This window comes from Culex pipiens, chromosome 3 (assembly GCF_016801865.2).
Source record: "Culex pipiens pallens isolate TS chromosome 3, TS_CPP_V2, whole genome shotgun sequence".
Taxonomy (NCBI): domain Eukaryota; kingdom Metazoa; phylum Arthropoda; class Insecta; order Diptera; family Culicidae; genus Culex; species Culex pipiens.
Genome location: NC_068939.1, coordinates 118,011,543 through 118,031,848, shown reverse-complemented (window position 1 = coordinate 118,031,848; position 20,306 = coordinate 118,011,543). Strand labels below are relative to the sequence as shown.

The 20,306-nt window shown below is 36.2% G+C and overlaps 2 protein-coding genes and 1 pseudogene across 4 annotated transcripts in view; 1 reads left to right on the top strand and 2 right to left on the bottom strand.

The window, feature by feature from the left end:
• The window catches only part of LOC120417888 (influenza virus NS1A-binding protein homolog A-like), a 63,770-nt gene that overhangs the window by 33,306 nt on the left and 10,158 nt on the right, over positions 1-20,306 (bottom strand). The window contains exons 1-2 of one of the 2 annotated variants that reach the window (XM_039580112.2): positions 9,480-9,676; positions 5,131-5,231 (exon numbers count right to left, since the gene is read on the bottom strand). In XM_039580112.2, coding sequence (XP_039436046.1) covers positions 5,131-5,161 — 31 coding nt within the window. In that variant the 5' untranslated portion in view covers positions 5,162-5,231; positions 9,480-9,676. Of the gene's footprint in view, positions 1-5,130; positions 5,232-9,479; positions 9,677-20,306 lie in introns of those variants that run through there. The other variant, XM_039580111.2, reaches the window with a different exon arrangement.
• On the top strand, positions 17,847-19,929 carry LOC120417892 (ras GTPase-activating protein 1-like). Of its 2 annotated transcripts, XR_005605518.2 has the most exons (3): positions 17,847-18,076; positions 18,133-18,348; positions 18,411-19,929. XR_005605518.2 is itself a non-coding variant. In XM_039580115.2 (2 exons), the coding sequence occupies exons 1-2, from the start codon at positions 17,847-17,849 to the stop codon at positions 18,233-18,235; spliced, it is 333 nt and encodes a 110-aa protein (XP_039436049.1). In that variant the 3' UTR covers positions 18,236-19,929. The 2 variants fall into 2 exon arrangements, 1 of the variants encoding a protein (XP_039436049.1); XM_039580115.2 differs by having other exon boundaries at positions 18,133-19,929.
• Positions 19,214-19,975, bottom strand: LOC120417890 (mitochondrial-processing peptidase subunit beta-like; annotated as a pseudogene).

The window sequence follows — 20,306 nt, the reverse complement described above, 5'->3', positions numbered from 1 at the left end:
TTAGGAAATTAAAAAAAATAGTAAGTTAGGAAATTAGGAAACTAGGAAATTAGTTGTTTAGGAAATTAGGAAGTTGAGAAATTATGAAATTAATATGTTAGGAAATTATGAAGTTAGGAAAAAAGGAAATTATGAAATAATGAAAATAGGAAATTCAGAAATTAGAAAATCGTGAACTTAGGAAAATAATATGTTAGGAAATTAGGAAGTTAGGGAGTTAGGAAATTAGGAAGTTAGGAAATTAAATTAGAATATTAGGAAGTGAGGAAGAAATTGGGAAATTAGGATATCAGGAAACTAGGAAATTAGGAAGTTAAGAAGTTAGGAAGTTAGGAAATTAGGAAATTAGGAATTCTTAAATTCTTACATTCTTAAATTCTTAAATTCTTAAATTCTTAAATTCTTAAATTCTTAAATTCTTAAATTCTTAAATTCTTAAATTCTTAAATTCTTAAATTCTTAAATTCTTAAATTCTTAAATTCTTAAATTCTTAAATTCTTAAATTCTTAAATTCTTAAATTCTTAAATTCTTAAATTCTTAAATTCTTAAATTCCTCAATTCTTAAATTCTTAAATTCTTAAATTCTTAAATTCTTAAATTCTTAAATTCTTAAATTCTTAAATTCTTAAATTCTTAAATTCTTAAATTCTTAAATTCTTAAATTCTTAAATTCTTAAATTCTTAAATTCTTAAATTCTTAAATTCTTAAATTCTTAAATTCTTAAATTCTTAAATTCTTAAATTCTTAAATTCTTAAATTCTTAAATTCTTAAATTCTTAAATTCTTAAATTCTTAAATTCTTAAATTCTTAAATTCTTAAATTCTTAAATTCTTAAATTCTTAAATTCTTAAATTCTTAAATTCTTAAATTCTTAAATTCTTAAATTCTTAAATTCTTAAATTCTTAAATTCTTAAATTCTTAAATTCTTAAATTCTTAAATTCTTAAATTCTTAAATTCTTAAATTCTTAAATTCTTAAATTCTTAAATTCTTAAATTCTTAAATTCTTAAATTCTTAAATTCTTAAATTCTTAAATTCTTAAATTCTTAAATTCTTAAATTCTTAAATTCTTAAATTCTTAAATTCTTAAATTCTTAAATTCTTAAATTCTTAAATTCTTAAATTCTTAAATTCTTAAATTCTTAAATTCTTAAATTCTTAAATTCTTAAATTCTTAAATTCTTAAATTCTTAAATTCTTAAATTCTTAAATTCTTAAATTCTTAAATTCTTAAATTCTTAAATTCTTAAATTCTTAAATTCTTAAATTCTTAAATTCTTAAATTCTTAAATTCTTAAATTCTTAAATTCTTAAATTCTTAAATTCTTAAATTCTTAAATTCTTAAATTCTTAAATTCTTAAATTCTTAAATTCTTAAATTCTTAAATTTTTTTAATTCTTAATTTTTTTAAATTTCTTTATTCTTAAATTTTCATTCTAGATTTTTTAATTTTGGAAGAAATAGAGTTTTTGATTATAACAATGATTTCGAGGTTTTCGTAAATTTGTGTTTACGAATTTCTATATTTCCGATTATTAAAACTTTTAGAATTTCGAAAAAAATCTGAATATTAAAATTATTATTCAATTCTGCATATTTTTAATTTCGATTTTCCAAATTTCAGATTTTTGTTGAAATTTTCTTTAGGCCGTTGCAAATATTTTTTGAAGTTTATGTCCCTCTGCTCTGACCAAAGTCGAGGGGGAGGCAAAAAAATAAAAAAATATAAAAATTGAAATTACAAGCCTAGGTTTAAACATTTGGATGAAAAAAGTGTTTAATAAAGCATTTTACAGGCGTACAGTTGCTTTCCAATCATTAGTTTTGCGAATTTTTTTTTTCGCAAAAAAAAAAAACTTTTCGTGGGACTGTACATTGGTATTTCAAGAAAATTTAAATTTTTTTCAAAGGAGTTCAAACATGCTAAATATGATTATAAACGCGGGAAAATGCATTTTAACTGGTTTTCAGTTGATTAAACTTTAATTTTCATTAAAATTTTGAAGTTTTTCGAAAAAATATTTTTTTTGCCCCCTGATTATTCAGCCCAACTTTGAAGGGGAGGGCGACATAAACTTTGAAAAATATTTGCAACGGCCTTATTATTTTAAAAAAAAAATGTTATTTGAAATTTCTGAAATGTTTGTTTTTTTTTATATTTTTGAATTTGTTGTTTGGTTGGATTTCAAAATTTCAGATTATTATTGTATTTTCAGTAAGAACATAGATATTTGTATGATTATTGTCAAGTTTAATTTCACTCTGATTTACTTCATTTTGGTCCCGCGAGTGTGGATAAATCGGACAGAGCAGGGGACTCATAATCCAGAGGAAGCTGGTTGGTACTAGCAATAAATTGTTGATGACACGATGGCCGACGTCTATAAAGACAACTTCTTTTTTTCCTCCATTTCTTCCAAAAAACTTAATCTGTCCTTTTAGTTTCAATATTCTGCTTTTTGAGATTCGGCGGGAATTTTAAATATTATTATATCCAATACAAAATTATTAAAACGTTTGTAATTATCAGTCGCATTCAAAAAGGAAAATTACAATTCTTTGATTTTTTCATCAAAACATATTACAAACAAGCACCGCGCTAAGAAACGTCAAACGCAATCTTTCCGTTTCTGTTACTTTTCAGCTGCGTACCGCTTAAGAAAAAACTTTTCGTGACCCTTTCCTTGACCGTTTCTTGGGCGTTTTTTTGTATGGAGTTTTGCGTTCCTTCCCATCTGCGTATCAGCCTTAAGTTACCATGCGCGGTAATGTTTGTGTAAATACGCGGTGTGAAAAACATTCGCACCTGACTGTTTGTTGGTGAAGTACCGCGCTGCTCCTCCGGTTTCAAAATTGCTTTGTTGTTTTGAAGTGGAAGTTTACCGAGGAGGTTGAATCAATTAAGCACCATGACGACGACTACATCTAGTGCAGCGCTGACAAAGTCCAAGATCAATAACGACCAACTTTGCCTAAGGCCTACTACGATATGATACCAGTTTGTGGAAGCTCTCGTATGACGTATTTGCAAGTCAATAACAAGCTTACATGTCCTATATGCGCACCAGTTGTGTGGAAACAGCTGCTCGAAGGTCGCCTTTCAATCGATGTCCTTCGCGAAGGGTTTTCTCCGGCTTCGTTTGACGAATTTCTATGAATTTTATAATTGAACGTCTACGTCACACCGTCAACCGCTTGACAAAGTGGTCAAACAGGATCGAATACGGTTAGGCCCCAGCAACAACAGGTCGACATTGTCGTCGATTTATGAGAGCCGGATTCTTCGCCGAGAGCTACTTAAGCCAAAAAATTACCGAATCATCGTCTTCCCTCACTAGACTCACTGGTTGCGCCAATAAGTGAGAGGTTATGTCTAGACGCGGTCGCCGAACGTGGTTGGTTCACGAAATTGTACAAATTTTGTCATAAATTAGCGCGCCTCCCCCTGTCACATGGTTGAGCTGAACGGGAAGCAAAGTGTTCGGCGAGAAAGTGCTGAGTGTGGGAGATGTGGACACATGCGAGAATTTAGTTGTAATTTTTCGTTCGAGTGCATCCGCGAAATACGAGACTGTTGGCGTTGATGCAGGCAATTTTTGAATTAACTCATGACGTGTTGTGATCATTTATCAGAGGCAAACACAAGTAAATCATTGAGCATTTTCCTTTCAAAATCAGTAGTGTTGAATTCACATTCGCCGTGGTGAGTTTCTCATTATTGAAATTGATCATACATTTTGGTTCTCAAAGTATTATTGAGGAATCGAGGAATTATTGATCGATTCTCGCTAAAAACGTTCAATAATTTGCGTCTTTTAGTCTGTGCTTCACTAACTTCACCAATAAGTGCAACGAGAGAAGTCACATCCTCTGGCAAGAATGTGTGTGATTTTTTATTGTGATTTGTAAATGTGAAGTTAAATTAAACAATATTAATGCATTGGACTTGCTGCTACATTCACAATTCTTGCTCATCATTTATCAGTTTTGATCATCCATTGATCCACCGGTAATGTCTTAATTTGTATCCACTTCCTAATTTTCGCACTCTTTTACCAGCAGTTTTTCGCGTTTCGCTCGATGAAACACGTGGCATCCATACAATCACAACTTTTGACGATGTCATGCTCTGTTGACTTAAATATTTTATAAAGTTTCGAAAAAAGAGGTTCTATAGACAAACAGACGTAAATCGACGACCATTTTTATCAAAAACTCGTGCTAGAGACATCTACACTTTCAAGCAAATGTCAAACGATTTGTGGTGAAAATCAATTTTATGTGGTGAGTTCCCGTTTATTCAAAATATCTGTGAAAATGTAGTTTGACTGATTTAAAAAAACGATAACCGATTTTTTGTACAATCATGCGCAAAATATCGTTGAAATTGAAGTTCATTCAAATGATTTCAAGATTTTTGATTAAACTAACACTGATTTGCAAGGTTAACGTGAGGCGCCGCCCAAGTGTCTTGATGTTTGTAAACAAAGTGAAAACAAACAAATCTTGGATTGCTATGGTAAATATCAGAGATATTAGTGAAAATATCGTTTACTCTTTGGTGATGTTTTGAAAGATTTTCATCATCGTTTTTCACGACAACTCTTTGCGTCAATTTTTTCTCCAAATGACAATTTCGCCAGGTAAGCAAGACAACCGCGACACTTGGCTGCAGTTGACTGGCAGTTCGTCGCACATCCAGGGTCGTTCCGTTTATCTACGCAGTACACAAAATGCCGTTCCGTCGGCTGCTAAAAACGACCAAATCAACCGCGCGTATTGCACAATGGACAAATTTGTACCGGCTACAGTGACTGCCATTTCCTTTCGGCTTAATTTTAGCGCGCCGCAAATAGTTTCAATTTTCGTTCTCGGAATGCGACTTATTTTGGCCCCCTCCGTGGTAGTAACTTTGAGTAAGAAGAGAATCTTGCGAGGGAGTAAAAATAATATCCCCCTCGTATCGATACGATAGCGTAAATAGGATGCCATTGCCGGAGGAAGAAAAAACATTAGCCAAAATAAACCAAACCCGAGTCTATTCTGGTCCAGATTTCCTGTTTCCATAAAGTCAAAATAAAAACATCTCCTCAAGGAGGAGCTCTTCCACGGAAAAGCACTTACCGCCAATTGAACTCTCGATACGGGGACGCATTTTCCTGGTGGGTAGAATCTTGCTGGGATCAAATGGAACGGTTGCAAACGAAAATATCGGCAGATGGGATCTGAAAAAAAGATAAAAATGGGGAAAAAACATCAGTAATCGTAATATTTCAGAAGAGTTTAAACAATCTTCCCGACAGAAATACTCCTTAAACAAACTTTTAATTTTACCAACGAAGATCTGGTAACCCTGTTTATGTAAAAAAGTTTTAGATACAAATTTAGATTGGGTGTGTGTGTTTGTACAAGCAGTCCTATATCTGTGAGCCGGCAACGAAATTATGGGAAAGTAAATGTGTATAGTAGACTGGCTCGTCTTTATACGGAAAAATTAAAAAGTGATCAAATCAAACCAGAACAAAAATTTTTTGATGCCTTATGGGTAGGGTTAGTGAAATTTCACGATTTCGCGGACAGCGTGAAATCCGCGAAATTTGGCTTTTTCCGCGAAATCCCGTGAAATTTTATGTTTTTGTGAAACTGTAACGATTTTTCTCAAAGTATTTTATCTACCTTAAATAGGAATTACAATAATCTTGAGAACTACTGTAGAATTAAACGAGTGAATACCCTTGTTCAATTACTAATATGGGGTTAGTGAATTTTGACTGTTTCGTGAAATTCTTGTAATTTATCAATTTCCTCACATATTTTTTTTTTTTTCAAATAAAATCATATTTAACATTTCAACCATAAAGACTTTTTAAGTAAATTTTATTAGTTTTCAATTGGAAAGCTTTTTATGAACCATTTGAAGAATTGTTCAAATTTTTCAGTTTTTTTTAGAAAATAACTAAATTTAGTAATATTTTCATTCGCTGTAGTAAAACTTTTATTACTTTTTTATTTGGAAGGTATAATTTCAAAAGAAATTAAAAGAATCAAGCTTTGTTTTATTCAAAATAAAATGAAGATTATTTTTATCTTTCAAATCATCTCTTAAAAACATTGCATTTCACATTTTTTTCTGAGTCCTGTTTAATTTTATCGATATTTGATTATTTGGGTTGATGATACTCGTGAAAGTTAAAAAATACCACCTTTTATGTTTTCTATTCTAATTTTGAATAAAAATTTCGATTTCGTTACAAATTATTTTATTTTTGTCTATTGATTTTAAATTTAGTTTTTGAAAAGAGAGAAAAGGAGAGAAGAAAGCCATAAAAATATTTTGAATGGGCTAAATGCCGCAGAAAATTCAATCTATTTTACTATTTTTTTCTGGACAAAATTGTTAAATTTTGCTTTTATATGAAAATATAAATGTAAACTGATAAAACAGAAACAAATCAGCGAAAACTTTTTAGCGAATATTAAAAAAGCAGTTCAATAAATGAGAATACGCATGCCCTTTATTTTGTTTCAAAATATATGTGTCACCTTCAAATTTAGTGAAGTTTTTTTTAGTTTATTGAAGAATAATATATAATAAGGCTTAAAAAATAGTTTCTGTGATTTTAACATAAGATTTTCAGAGTTATTTTAACATTTTTCACGTTCCGTGAAATTTGCGTGAAATTTTGTGTTTTGAAATTGAGGTCCCCGTGAAATTTGCTATTTTCGAGCGTGAAAAATCACTAAGCCTACTTATGGGGCTCAAAACAAACCCCTAAAATATGGAAGCGATTGGTTGCGTCCACACTTTGCGCATTGCATTTCAATTTTGTATTGAAAAACCCTCATTTTTATCATTTTTATTTTCCACTAAATTTTTTAAACGAATACAATAGCATTAAAATTGAGAAAATTCTCTAAAACTTTCCCGAGGAAAGTAGAGGAAATATACCATTTCTCAGCCTATTGCTATTATCGGCCTATCAGCACTTTCATCATGAAACAGCCTTCATAAAGTGTTTTTGACTGTTCCAAAGTAACAAATAGCTCAAATAAAAGTGAGCAAGTAACTTTCCATTGTTGTCATGCATTGAACAGCATCCTTCTTCGTAGATGTAAACAAAGTGGGATCATTCGAAAATCACCTAACGCATTTGTTCTTTTCATCTCCCAATTAATTATCGAACATAATTTCTGATTTAAAACAAAATCAAACTATAAATAAGGCTGTCCCTGCGAAATATGTTAGGGAGCGTTCTTTTATTACGTAACGCAGATAAGGGGCAACGGGGGGGTGGTCGGAGACCATGTTACGCTCCATAAATTGTTATTTGTATGAAAATTTAGTTACGGGGGGGGAGGGGGTCTAAAAATTCGATTTTTTTGCGTTACGTAATAAAAGACGGTCTCTTAGCGGTCATCGAGCGGAAGGCCTTTAAAAACCAGCTAAAAGTCGCATGCCAAAATCTTTTGCTAGGAAGAGAAAGCAGATCTGATGCAAACAAACCAATTTCTGTGGCACTCATAGGTGTGAATTTGTTAGTAAATTTTCGACTAGAAAGCCTTACTAACAGTTTTAGTAAAAAAAGAAACTAAAAACGTTACTTAATCCACCTTTAGGTGGTTGGTGCCTTCCTCACATTTATAAAGTGAATACACTACACAGCGTATAAATAACAATTATTTTTATCAAAATATCTGAGATCAGGCCTCAAAAAAAGTGTATTGAAAACACTAAAGTACTTATAACTTTTGATAGGGTTGTCAGATCTTCAATCTTTCGGACTCGTTGGAAAGGTCTTTTGATTACCTATCCAACGATGGGTCGCATAATAGATCCGGACAACTTTTTCATCAAAATATTTGAGATCCGGCCTCAAAAAAGTGTATAAATAACACTTAAGTGCTCATAACTTTTGATGGGGTTGTCAGATCTTCAAACTTATGGACGCGTTGGTCTTTCAAATACCTTTCTAACAATATATAGCATGACGGGTTTTCACATCCAGACACACGCACAGACATTTGTTCAGAATTTGATTCTGAGTCGATAGGTATACGTGAAGGTGGGTCTAGGAGGTCGAAAAAAGAAGTTCATTTTTCGAGTGATTTTATAACTTTTCCTCATTGAGGTGAGGAAGGCATAAATGTATATAAAATAAATCTTAGAAATAAAGCACTCATAATTTCGACTCAGAGAAAAAACTTGAATAATTAGACTTTTAAAAAAATAATTTAAAGGTGTACAATGTAGAAAGGTTCATTTTTAAAATTGGCAAACATCATGTTTTTGTTTCTCGGAAAGTTAGAATAACGTTATTTTAAAGTTTATTCCTATTTATTATCAAAAAAACACTTAAACACGATGACATTATTTTTTATTTCATCTAAAACTATCAAGTTTTCTTTTATTTTGCTGATTTTTGTATTCTATCCAAAAAATAATACGGATTTATTTTGCTGTCAGTTTTTTTTCAGTTTCAAATTACATAACTCCAGTTTAAGAAAGATTCATGCTTCTTATTTTTATACGAAATTTATAAGATAGAAATTTTTGAACACTTTTGTAATGGCCTTAACCCATTTTATTAATCGTTCTTGTTTTTGAGCCACGTAGCCTAGTGGTAACACTTCCGCCTCGTAAGCAGTAGATCGCGGTTCAAATCCTGGCAACACAACTGGTGATTTGTTAAAGGCACTAAACAAAAAAAATGTTGTTTTGCATTAAACAAAAAATAATAATATTAGAAGTTATCTACGGAAAAGAGCTATGAAAACGTTTGAAAATTATTATCTTGAGAAGGGATTTTTTGACCGCAGGCTAAAATTTTAAAATGCAAAAAAAAAATATGTTAAGCTCTTTTGTTACACGAAAAAAAAAACAATGTTTGAAATCGTGAAATTAGTTCAACGACGAAGAATTTAATTCACATTTATGGTGAAAACTTTACTCATGAGTAAATTATTCCTTTGTGGTTTTCAAACTCATAAACAGCAATTCACGATTTTGGGAATTGATTATTTTTTTCTGTGATTTTTTTCAAAAAGATGAGAAAATTTTAACTTTAGTTTAATTTTTTGACAAAAATCGCAATAACAGTTTGCCAAGATATTTATAACAAGGCCGAAATTAAAACGTCCATCATGCACTAGAGCTCAACAGTTGGCACTTTTGGTCCACTAAAATATATCAAATTTAGCAAACATTTTTCCGTTGCCACAAAATCCCTTCGCAAGATACGGGTTTTCGAACGTTTTAGAAGTACTTTCGTATGGACTTCCAACTTTGTAAGGATATTTGTATGGAGAAACCAATGATGCGAACTGGCTTATTTGGACATAAGGAATCGATGGACAATGTTTTAAAAATAATACAAAATTAGAAATCGCGAAAAGTTAACTATCGAATAATTACTGTTATCCTCCACTTTGTAAATTTTTCACAATTCCCTCCTTGCATGGCCCAAAAAACTCACATTTTCCACAAACGATGCCATGAACTGTTTCAACGAATATCAAGTCACCTTCACCGCTCCACACCACTAGCTATAGTCCGTTCAAAGCTGCATTCGGTCGTGTCCCAGTTTTTCCAGAAAATCGTGTCACAATTTCCCTGCACTGCACCTTTTCAGCACCTTATAAGTTGTGTTTCTTTTTTTTTTCACTGCCGTGCGAAAAATGGTCGATTTTCCTTTTTCCCTTCTTTCAACGAAATTAGCAAACCCACTAGCAGATGAAAAGTCTAGACTTTGGAAGCAAGGCGTATAAAAGCTTTTTCTCGAACAAAGGGATGCTGGAAACAATCTTGCTTCACTAAAGAACGAGTGTAATTTGAAGAAAAGCTCACTAACACGCCACTTGACTTTCCCTTCTAAGTGTACTATAGTAGTTTGAAGTACCCTTCTAAGCACCACTTCTAAATTACCACTTTAAATAGATCGAGCTTAACTCGTCTAATGTCACGTTTCTTCGACTGCTCTCGTGTGACTACAGCACTCGAATTCAGCGACTTCAGTTTTCAATTGCACGTTTTTTTCACTAAAGTGTAACTTTCACCCATCAAGACCAGACCGCGTGTGAACGTTCCGCACGATTGACGAGTACTGAGTGAGCACTGAACACGGGTTTCAGCACGAAACGTCGAGAACGATCAGCATCCGCACCGACAGCATCTTCGTCTTCGTCGTGTCTTGTCGGTTTTGCACGATGATCTCGTGTGCTCGTACTGTGTGTCACGATGACATACGAGGGGCTGCCCGATATGTGGTGCAAAGTGCAACTGGTTGAAATGGTGATGAAATGAAAAAACGTGTTTTTTCGTGAACTCACGCGTGCTTTTGAGTCATGATTTTGAGGGAATGGCGAAACAACTGCGGTTGATACGCACGCAGTATGTTGGAGATGTCATGTCGGCTTTTTTATGATTAGGCCAATGCAAATTTTATTTCAGGTTTTCGTCTCCCCTAACTTTAAAATTTTCACTTAAAAAACAAGGAGTAAAATTAATATTTGTTGCTAAACATAGAATTTCGTTTTTCAAATTCCCGTTTTTTTCTCAGGTTTCTCCCGAGACCAGTAAATTTTCTTTAAATCTATTTTATTGGCTGAAATTTTGTCAGTAGAGTAGTCATCAATCAGACACTCGATTTTTAACTTTCAATGATTTTTGATTTTTTTTTTTCGATTGCATTTAAAAATGAATGAGATCGATCCGACCTCTCTAGAGCTTTTTTTAGCCTAACATTTGAAAAAGTCGTATGAAACTTTAAAATGCCGTTTTGACGGTGTGATTTTTTTTCATCTGATTTCTCGGGAAAATTTACATATAAAAATAATGGGAGGAGTTCATCAACAGGATTCCCAGGTATGATTTTTAAATTAACTTAATTTTTAATTAAAAAATCCAATTTAAACCAATGATAACTTTATTTCCCTTAAAGTGATTGATTGTATAAAAAGTTACTTTTTCACCAATAAAGGCAAGCTTGACCAAATCAATCTTTTTTTTTCGAAAAAATAAGAAAATTTTAAAAATTTCGCATAAATGTATAGTTACATTTTTGAAAATACTTTCAACTTAAAAGATACGAAATTTTTACCAATATTTTATTTTTTGACAATACAATCAAAATGCCAAACACGTTTCGATAGTTATTACTGTTGAAAGTTCTTAAATAGATGTTTTGTTTAGAATATTTTCCCAAAAATTATTCCCAGAAATCGTACTTTTTTATTATTTTTTATTTGCTTTTTGGACCGTAGTTGTTTTTAGACCAAATCGAACAACATTGCACCAGCCTTACAAGGCTTTAAAACATTATGGAACGTTAAATTTTCGGAAAAAATGCCACAATTTCAGGTGACGAAAAAAGCATTTCGATCTTTTTATTATTATATTGATTTTTTCCACTTCAACCTTTCGGCAGTCAAAAAAAGCGACTTCCGAAAGGTTAAGGGTGCACAGCAACCAAGGATGTTGTTAACCCAACATTGGCAAACTTACTGACCCAATCCTGCAAAAATATGACTGTAAAATTAGTCAAACTTTGTTGTAAATAGTGTTGTAAACAGTTCTTTAGGGATGAATTCAAAAATACATCGAAAGTTTCCGTAGTTTTTAAAACACTCAAATGAGAGTAACAGAAATCTCGGTGCAAAAACTCTGGTTGATGTGCATCGTTATTTATTTAATTTTTTATTTTAAATTTGATTCTAAGTGGTATGGCTAAGTTGTCATTCGAGGTTCGTGTTACGCTTCATACAAAAAAAAATGAATGGAAATTTTGTATCAAGAGGAGAGGGGGGGTCCAAAATCACATTTTTGCGTTACGTAATTATAGAACACTCCTTTTCTATTCAGCGATTCCACGTCAATCAGGAAGTCTCCAAATCAAAAGTGCTCCGATTTGGCTCAAATTTGGCATGAGAGTTCCTTGGCCAAAATAATAAGTATTTTTGTTTTGCGATTAGGGTGCTCCTATCCTATGTTCAAAAAGCATATTTCCGAATCGTGTTTATGGAATTTTTGGATATGTTATGTAAAATATAACAAGGAATCAGGGAAAATATTTTCAGATATTAGCTCTCTGGTCCCGAGACCTTCAAATTAGCAAATGAAATTTTCATAGGACCTTTTCAAATATTCAGCTAGTTTTTTTCGAACCTCAACGTATACGTATCAACCTGTATTTAGCCTCAATTTTTCAACTGACGATAGCTAGACAACTCCAAGTCAATTTTTAAAAAGGACGTAAACTTGCTTGAAAACACCCAAGGTTACGTCATATTATAAAGTTATCTTAGAACTATTGGATGGATTTTCAATGTTGAAAATTGTTTTTTTTTTCTTTTGGCTCAAAAGTTTCCGTTTTTTGTCCTCAATAATATTGTGAAAGCAGACAAAAATCAAAATACGAGCGCAACCTGTCAGAGCCTGTTGCGCAACAGGCTGATGTACACGCTAACGACAAACCACCTTATTTTTGTTCGGCGCAACAGATTTTTTCGCGCAACGGAAGTGATGCGCACTTCGGTTTGGTGGTGCGCGGAAATATATCAAAGAATAAAAGATACGATTTATAGGAATTTAACTTTTTGTGAATAGGTTAAACACATTTTTCAAGAGTTAACTTCTTTCTTAATTGTCCTATGACTTTACTGGAGACACCAAAACGAACAGAAAATCTCTTCAAGATACAGATTTTTGAATATATTTCAAAAAACATACCATTTTATTTGGACAGCTGTCAAAGTTCTAAGGAGACTTGTATACACGAACCAATGAAGCAAAATGCCTTCTTTGTTCATAGGGAAGCTCCCTAAAAAATTTCAGCCAAACAAAAAAAAATAATGAAATCAGCCGATTCCGCAGAGAATTGCTCAGATATAGATTTTCGAATATTTTCAAAGCACTTTTGTATGAACTGATTCCAAATTTGTATGGAGAAGTTCCTACAATTAAACTTGTTGCAAGAGATAAGTTTTGACCAGATTGACTAATAGGATTATTTTTTTTCAAATCTTTTTTCTTTCATCTTCATATTTTTCGTTTTCGTTTTCGTTTTACGGAGCAAGGTGGGGGACGCGGACTCAAGTCAGTCCAAGTCCGGTTTCTTGTGGAAAAAAGGGTAGTGGCCGAACTAGTATTGCATACAAAATGAACACCACCGGAAGATATAGGGGATCGGGTGGGGGAAGGGGAAAGAAAATTAATGTTGGTGTGAGTAGTAAGAACTTGGATGACTTGAGCAGTTACGTTAATCTAACTTTAAAACTGAATAAAGAAAATCTGAAATTGTGATTCAAAGTAAAAAGGCCCGGAAGAAATTAAATTATTAGTTCATTAAATAAGAAAATGTGACTTATCGAAGATCTATACAAAAGAAACCTATGATGTATTCCAAATTTAAAGGAAATAAAAAAATACTAGAGAACAAGAGATGAAAACTAACTTGTCTAGGGAGTATAAATTCGGCCTACATTACAACTAGAAACAGATCTTCCAATGAAATATTACACTTCGACCAAATCAACTAATCATTTAAGTCCAATTATTCGTCTACGGAAAACTAACAAACTTTAATCAACAACCTAAACTAAACTGTCTGAAAGTAAATTTAATCTCAAATCCCCGAATGTTTTATTACAACGCCAAATAAGGTAAAGGACCTTGTTTTTAAACCAGTCTTGCCGCTTCCAAAAACCAATAAACATAAATGAACAGTTCATAAACATAAATGAACAGTTCATAAGTTGAACACTCGTCATTAAGACGACTATTTCGTGCCTTTCATTTCATTAGGGCATAAAGCCTTGCAAACAAGAGTGCATCTCTATCATACCTTATGTAAACTGTCATTTGAGTGAAGGAGACACACTCCTGTTCACAAAACCCATGTGTCCTTTGAAATGTTAGGCTCCATTTGATCGTCAAGGCTCCAGTAGATCCTCGATTCGCAACAATGGTCGATACAACCATAATCCGAAAACCGTTAGTTCAACAGATTAACGAATTTTGTCCGATATCATTACATTATTGAATGACTGAGACTCTATGGAAATTTTGACATATCAAAATGCTTTGTATTATTACTTAAATGGAAGTTTAAAATTTATGCACGTAACATCTTTTTTAAATAAATTTCAAAATCTATTCTATCCTACAATGCCTAGAAGAGGCCTCTGTTTCTGTTGTGAGTAAGCGCTGGTTTCAGAGTTCATTTTTCAATTTAAAAGGGGTGGGAGACGACTAATTTGCTTCATGAACTCCTACTCGGCCTTGGGACCACCTCTTAAGACACTGATGGCTCCTAGCTAGGAATTAAACCTAGACACAGCGTCGAGGCCCGCTTCGCATGGCAAAAATGTTGGCTGGGGGGAAGTGATATTATCACGAAATTTTATTTTAAAGCCAACATTGCTAACGGCGTCGAGGTCCTTACTCATGCCCAAGGTTTTTTTCAAATCTTTTTTCTTTCATCTTCATATTTTTTCAAAATTTGCTTTTAAAATGTGAATAGCTTTTTAAGAAACAATAATTAAAAAAAGTGACTTGATTTTGAATTTGTATTAGAATTGAACATTTATATTGCTGTAACAGCTGCTTAACTAACCGTTAACTTTAGACACATTGGTAGATAAAATGTATTTTTTTTCTGAAAATCTCATTTTTTTTCAATTCGAATTTCATATCAAATGCAAAATTCAAAATTGTCCCTAACGATTTGTCACTAATTTAACCCAGACTGTTAATCGAAGTCTGCAAATTACATGCAGCCTACAATTACCCACCTGTTGCGTTCGACCTAGATTTGCATATTTGGCGAGTGGCGACTTTGCTCCCTTCCGCACAAAAAAAAAAGGGGCAAACACAAAGTGCATGTGCTTTTTTAATTGCTAGTCGTCGCACTATTTTAATCACATCCGTCGGTCGTGGTGCTGCACATGCGCCTGCACCACCAGCACCCCAAGTGTGCAGTCCAGAACCATGTGCATTTGTTTTCAAGTGCCAACGAAAGCAAACAATTATTCACTTTCACTAGCTCGATGATGATTACGATGCATTCACGTTCTCATAATGGACAGGGTTTTCCCTGGCTTCCCGTGACCGCATCGAGATGATTCAGAACTGGTCAAGGAACGGTGAAATTTTTTTGCAAAATTGTTTTCCTTGCTTCGTGAAAAAATCGTTTAATTCAACTAGAAGTGTTAGTTAAACTTTTCTTAAATTATACATTTTTGTATATTCTTTCAGAAAATTTATTTAAAAAAAACATTAACTTCTAAGAAGTCTGGATAAAAATAATTCAAAAATTCGTAGCTTTCTAAAATTTTGCAAAAAGTAAAATTTGGTCGAGAAATTTCGCCAAAATCCGGAGCGACGGCCCCGCGAATGACCTAGAGTATTGTCATTTTCGCCAACAATCTTTCACAGCGGTAAAAAATAGGGTCCACTCCTAGAGCGTAGAGATGTCAATTTTTGACGAGACAATTTTAGCCCGGTCTTTGGTGGCATGACACGGCGACTTGGCGACGTGTCCAGGAAAAGGGGCACGTTTTTGACTCACTTTGACATGCAGTGTGTGCGAATGTTAATTTTATCTCGATTTTTTTCTGTTAAGAGGTTCAGAGAACTGATATGCTGAGAGAACGGCAAGGAACTAAATTTAGCTGAAAATTGATGGTTTAGTTTGACAGAGTGTGGAGACAGAAATTACTCAAGTCATTAGGTTGATTGTCAGTTGAAGAATTAGGGATTGAATGTTTGCAGAGTTTGACAGTTGTGTACCTTCCGCATTGTTTACTTTGATGCGTAGAACACAATCAAAAGACAAAATGTGAAGGATAAGCTTCCGTCACGCGCAAGACTGGAATTCGAAAATAACAAACTCATTTTGTTTGACATTTACCTCATTGTCAGTTGGGGGATTAGGAAACGAACGCTTGCATATTTTGACGATTTTGCCAACCTTCCACATTATTTGCATTAATTGAAGGTAAGCATCTGTCACACGAAGCCCTGGAATCAGCTGCTCGAAAAGTACAATAAAGGTAATAAACTCACTTCAAAATACCCTCGTGCAGTCAAATCAATACATTTTGTGTGCCAATACACTTGAATTGCCACGTTATCTGGGCAAGGACAAAGCTAATCTGTCGCTGTCCAATTATAAATAATAGTAAGCAGACCGTTTCCAAACTACCATTTGTTGCTCCACTCTATCCGAGCAGGTTGTTTATTGCTTGTCAAAATTTTATACGAAATTTTATTAATTTTAACCTGCAGAAACCAGCTACACGTTGAGAATACTGGAATTTACCGGTAGCTTAACCTGCGAAACACGACTCAAGGTACTCGAACCATGGCAAGGTGTGCAAACTGTCAAAAGTGCTCGACTGTATAAATTTAGCAGATCTCAATTTCAGAAAAGCGTTTAACAAAAATCTTGAAAAATCTGACACAAAATTATAATTAATTATTCTAATAATTTTTAGATTAGCAAACGTGTCATCATCTCATCTCAGCTGTCATCATAACTGCTCAAAAATCGTCGAACAAGCTCATCTGCTCTGCAACCAACGCTCAATCCATCATGGAGTCCATAAAAAAGATGGAGCGGGCAGAGGTCTGGCTATTGAACCGGCTGTCGAGCAGATAGCCTTGCCATGTTAGAATGATTGAAACAGCCTTGAAAGAGGTGGCAAGGAGACCAAGCGAAAAAAAAATCGCCATGCGAATAAGTAGAAACCAATGAGCGTGTGTGTTCAAGCCTACCAGCATCAGGGTTGTGCAAAATTGTGTCAGGGTTGCCAAAAGGTGCTCCCACAGCCGAGTGGGTAATCTGTTCAATTTACAGCAATTTAAAGATTGCTTCGCAAGAGGTTAGTTCCGGCTAAGGATGATTTGACTCGATGCGAAGTTGGCCTAGTTTGGCCAGCCGTAATCATATTGAATTATTTTTTTCCGAAACAGGTCAGGCTAGCAACGTTACCTTCCCATTTATGAAAATTTGAACGCGGAACGTACTTTGAGTGTTTTTTGTCTGACTGTGAACCTGTGAACTTTTCGTTGAACCTCTTTTATGCAAATAAACCCAGCCCTGCGATTGACAGGTTGTGCACAAACTCGTCGACTGCACCTTTGGCATTGTCTTCCTTGACACACTCAAGGTAGGCAATCCTAAAGGTGTGCAAGGCATCACGACCTGTCAAACGCAGGGCTGGGTTTATTTGCATAACAGGTTCGATAGAAAGTGCATAGACTACTCACACAGATTTTGAACTTCAGATAAAGATGAATTTGCGCCTCAAAAATATTGATCTCCGCAAACATTTTCCAGTTTCAACCAGAACTTTCCCCTTTTTCCAGAAACCGGCGCGTTTTCGTTCCTAATTCTTCTTGAACCAGGAACTGTCTTCGTAGTCGGTTGGTTGGCCAACCTTCGCACATCGCGAAAGTGTGTTGAACCCGAGGGGGATGACACTTCGCGATTTGAATAAAATCGCACCAAATCGCGTCAAATTCCTTCATTCTTGTTCATCGTACCTTCATCGTGGTCGTTTTTTGCTCATCGCGCCAAATCGCGCCAGATCGCGCTCATCGTGCTCAGATCGTGCTCGAATGAAAAATTACAATCATGCAGACAGAGTTGCCATACAATATTCGTTCTAGCAGTTTCCCATAAAACTGGCAGCACTGTTGAAATTATTCGAGCAGCCCGAAAAGGTAAACAAACCAAAATTCTTTGTTTCGGGACGGATTGCGGCAGCTGCTTTTGCAGATTCTTTTTTTCTCGCGGACAAGGTGTTCAGCTCGAGGTTTATCCGGAACTTTTTCGACTGCTATGAGCTGGAGCCTGCAAGCGTGCGTGTCCCAGCTCAGCAAGGCCCAGTCGAAATTGCCGCGGCTGTGCGAACTGCGCTGGCTGAATCTGCACATCTTGGAGGCGCACCAGTTGCCGTTTAAGCTCGTGCCCAACCCGTACTGTATCGTTTCGCGGAACCAGGTCAAGATGGGAAAGACGCATGTCAAGACCGCACCCGATCCCATCTCGGAGGAGGAGTTTGTGCTGGAGTAAGTTTTGCTTTTATGGTGGAATAAGTTCGTGTAATAATAGGAATCGTTTTTAGTGACATTCCGCCGGATTTGATGACCGTTACCATCACCGTACTGAGCCAGGAAAAACGTGGTAAGGATTCCGATGGGGCCAAGCTGATCGTGGACCTGTGTTGAATCCGAAGAGTGGTTTCCTGTCATTCTCGCTGATCGGGATGACTCGGATGGGCGAGTGGGGATCGATCCGTTTGCCTGTATGATATCTGGACGATTTGGTCATGCCGTGCGAGGTAAGTTGTGCTTGAGATCCTGAGTCAAGAGGTCTGTTTAACATTTACGATGATATTTGCAGGAATACAGCCCGTTGCAGCAGCTGCTGGTCGAGGCGGAGTTAAACGCGGTTCGTGCGTTGTTCGAAATCTATCAACGATCGCATCCCGGCCACCTCACTGTTGAAAGTTTTCCACTACGAGAAGCTTGAAACCGAACTGTCAAGAATCCTGTGCCAGGCGAAAGTGACACGGGAAAACGAAACGACAACGCTCTTCCGTGGTGCCTCACTGGCCGTGTCCGGCCGGTCCGACCCAACCAAAATGGACGAGAATGTCGATGCATGCTCAAAAGCGAAATTTTAGTTGATGATCCTGGACCAGTTGACGCAGTCCCTCTTCACCTCGACGGGCGCGTGTCCCCGGACGGTGCGTTTCATCTGCAACTGTCTGCAAAAGTTCGTGGTCGCCAAGTGGCCATCGCCTAGCGAACCGTTAGTGCGGACCCGCGTTAACCCGGGTTTATCTACCTGTGCTTGTTGCGCCCCGCCCTCCTGAATCCTGGTCAATTTGGTTTAGTCAACGAAACGCCGCATCAAACGGCCACTCGGTGCTGTCCAGCTCGGATGCCGGCAAGTGCTACGCTCTGTCTGAATTAAAAAAATAGACCAATCTTTCAAACAGGACGCGAGCTACCACGAACCTGCACATTTGCGGTTGACCTCTGGACCGAGCTGGTCAAATGGCGTTTCTGATGCACCATACGCAAGAGTCAAGATACGGAAGTCGGTCAAACAGGAGCGAGCGGGTTGAGCTACACTCAACCAAAAACAAGTCGGTGGTTCAAGTGACAATGGTCACGCCACAATGCAACGCGGCGAGAAATTTACACTCGGACCCATTACATCGAGCTGCGGATGCGCATGTAATTGAACAGATTCTCGATCGGGGCGATGGCCGAGCAGCAGTCAAAGATGTACTGCCGCGGAATTCGACTGTTGTCGCATAGCATCTGGCAGCCAATGTCTTCGAAGATCGGCGTCGTACCGTCAAGCTGCAGCAGCATGTTCGTCTTGAGCAGGTTCTCGATGTGGTCAACTTCGCTGTGGGTGACCATCGTGCCAGACGTATCCACTCGTTCTGCAGGTGGGACACCATGTCCTAGTACTTGAGCGGATCGCACATAAAGTAGATGCCCCACAGGACGGTTTCTTTTTCTGGAAGCTAGAGCACAGGTTGTCCTTGGCGTTTTGACGCCACCACCCTGCGTGCCATACCACGCGCTAATCAGCATATTGGCGACCATCAGCGGATCATTGTTCTGATCGGTCCAGCCGCAACTCACTTCAGAACCGGTGAATCGGCGGCGTCAGAGCGGGGGCCTTTCCGTCGAAGGTGCTGCCTACCTTTCCGAGGCAAGACTCGGCCAGCTTAATTAGGTCTTCTTCTTTGACTCCACCGAACGCGGCCAGGACGATGCAGGGACCTTGAAGTGCGAATTGGTGTAAGCCTGCAGGACAGCCTTGTCAATCAATTGGATGTTCTTGGTCGGTCCAAGAATGGTGTTTCCCAGAGGAATTCCCTGGCATGCTGTTGCGTTTAGATGGTCAAAAATAACTTCCGGCAGTTTGCTCTCGACCTCCTGCATCACCCGCTCGCACTCGGTTTCAGCTCGCGTCTGTACTGTACACCCACAGGCTGCCGGACAGTTTTAGCAACGATGCCTTTACTGGTGGTTAGAGTCTTCTCGCAATCGTTGTCTCGCACGGACTTCCGGAAGTGGTGAAGAAAGAAAACTGGGTCGTGTTTGACGTTGACCAGGGTAGGAGGATTTTAGACGAAGATCGAATTGAAGACTGACTGGCTGAACGATTTGATTTAGACGTTGCTTTAGGTTTAAATGATACCGTATTCTATAAGGACGCAGCTGAAGAATTTATTTCGTACGAACCGCTTCACGAAAAATAGTCACCAAACCG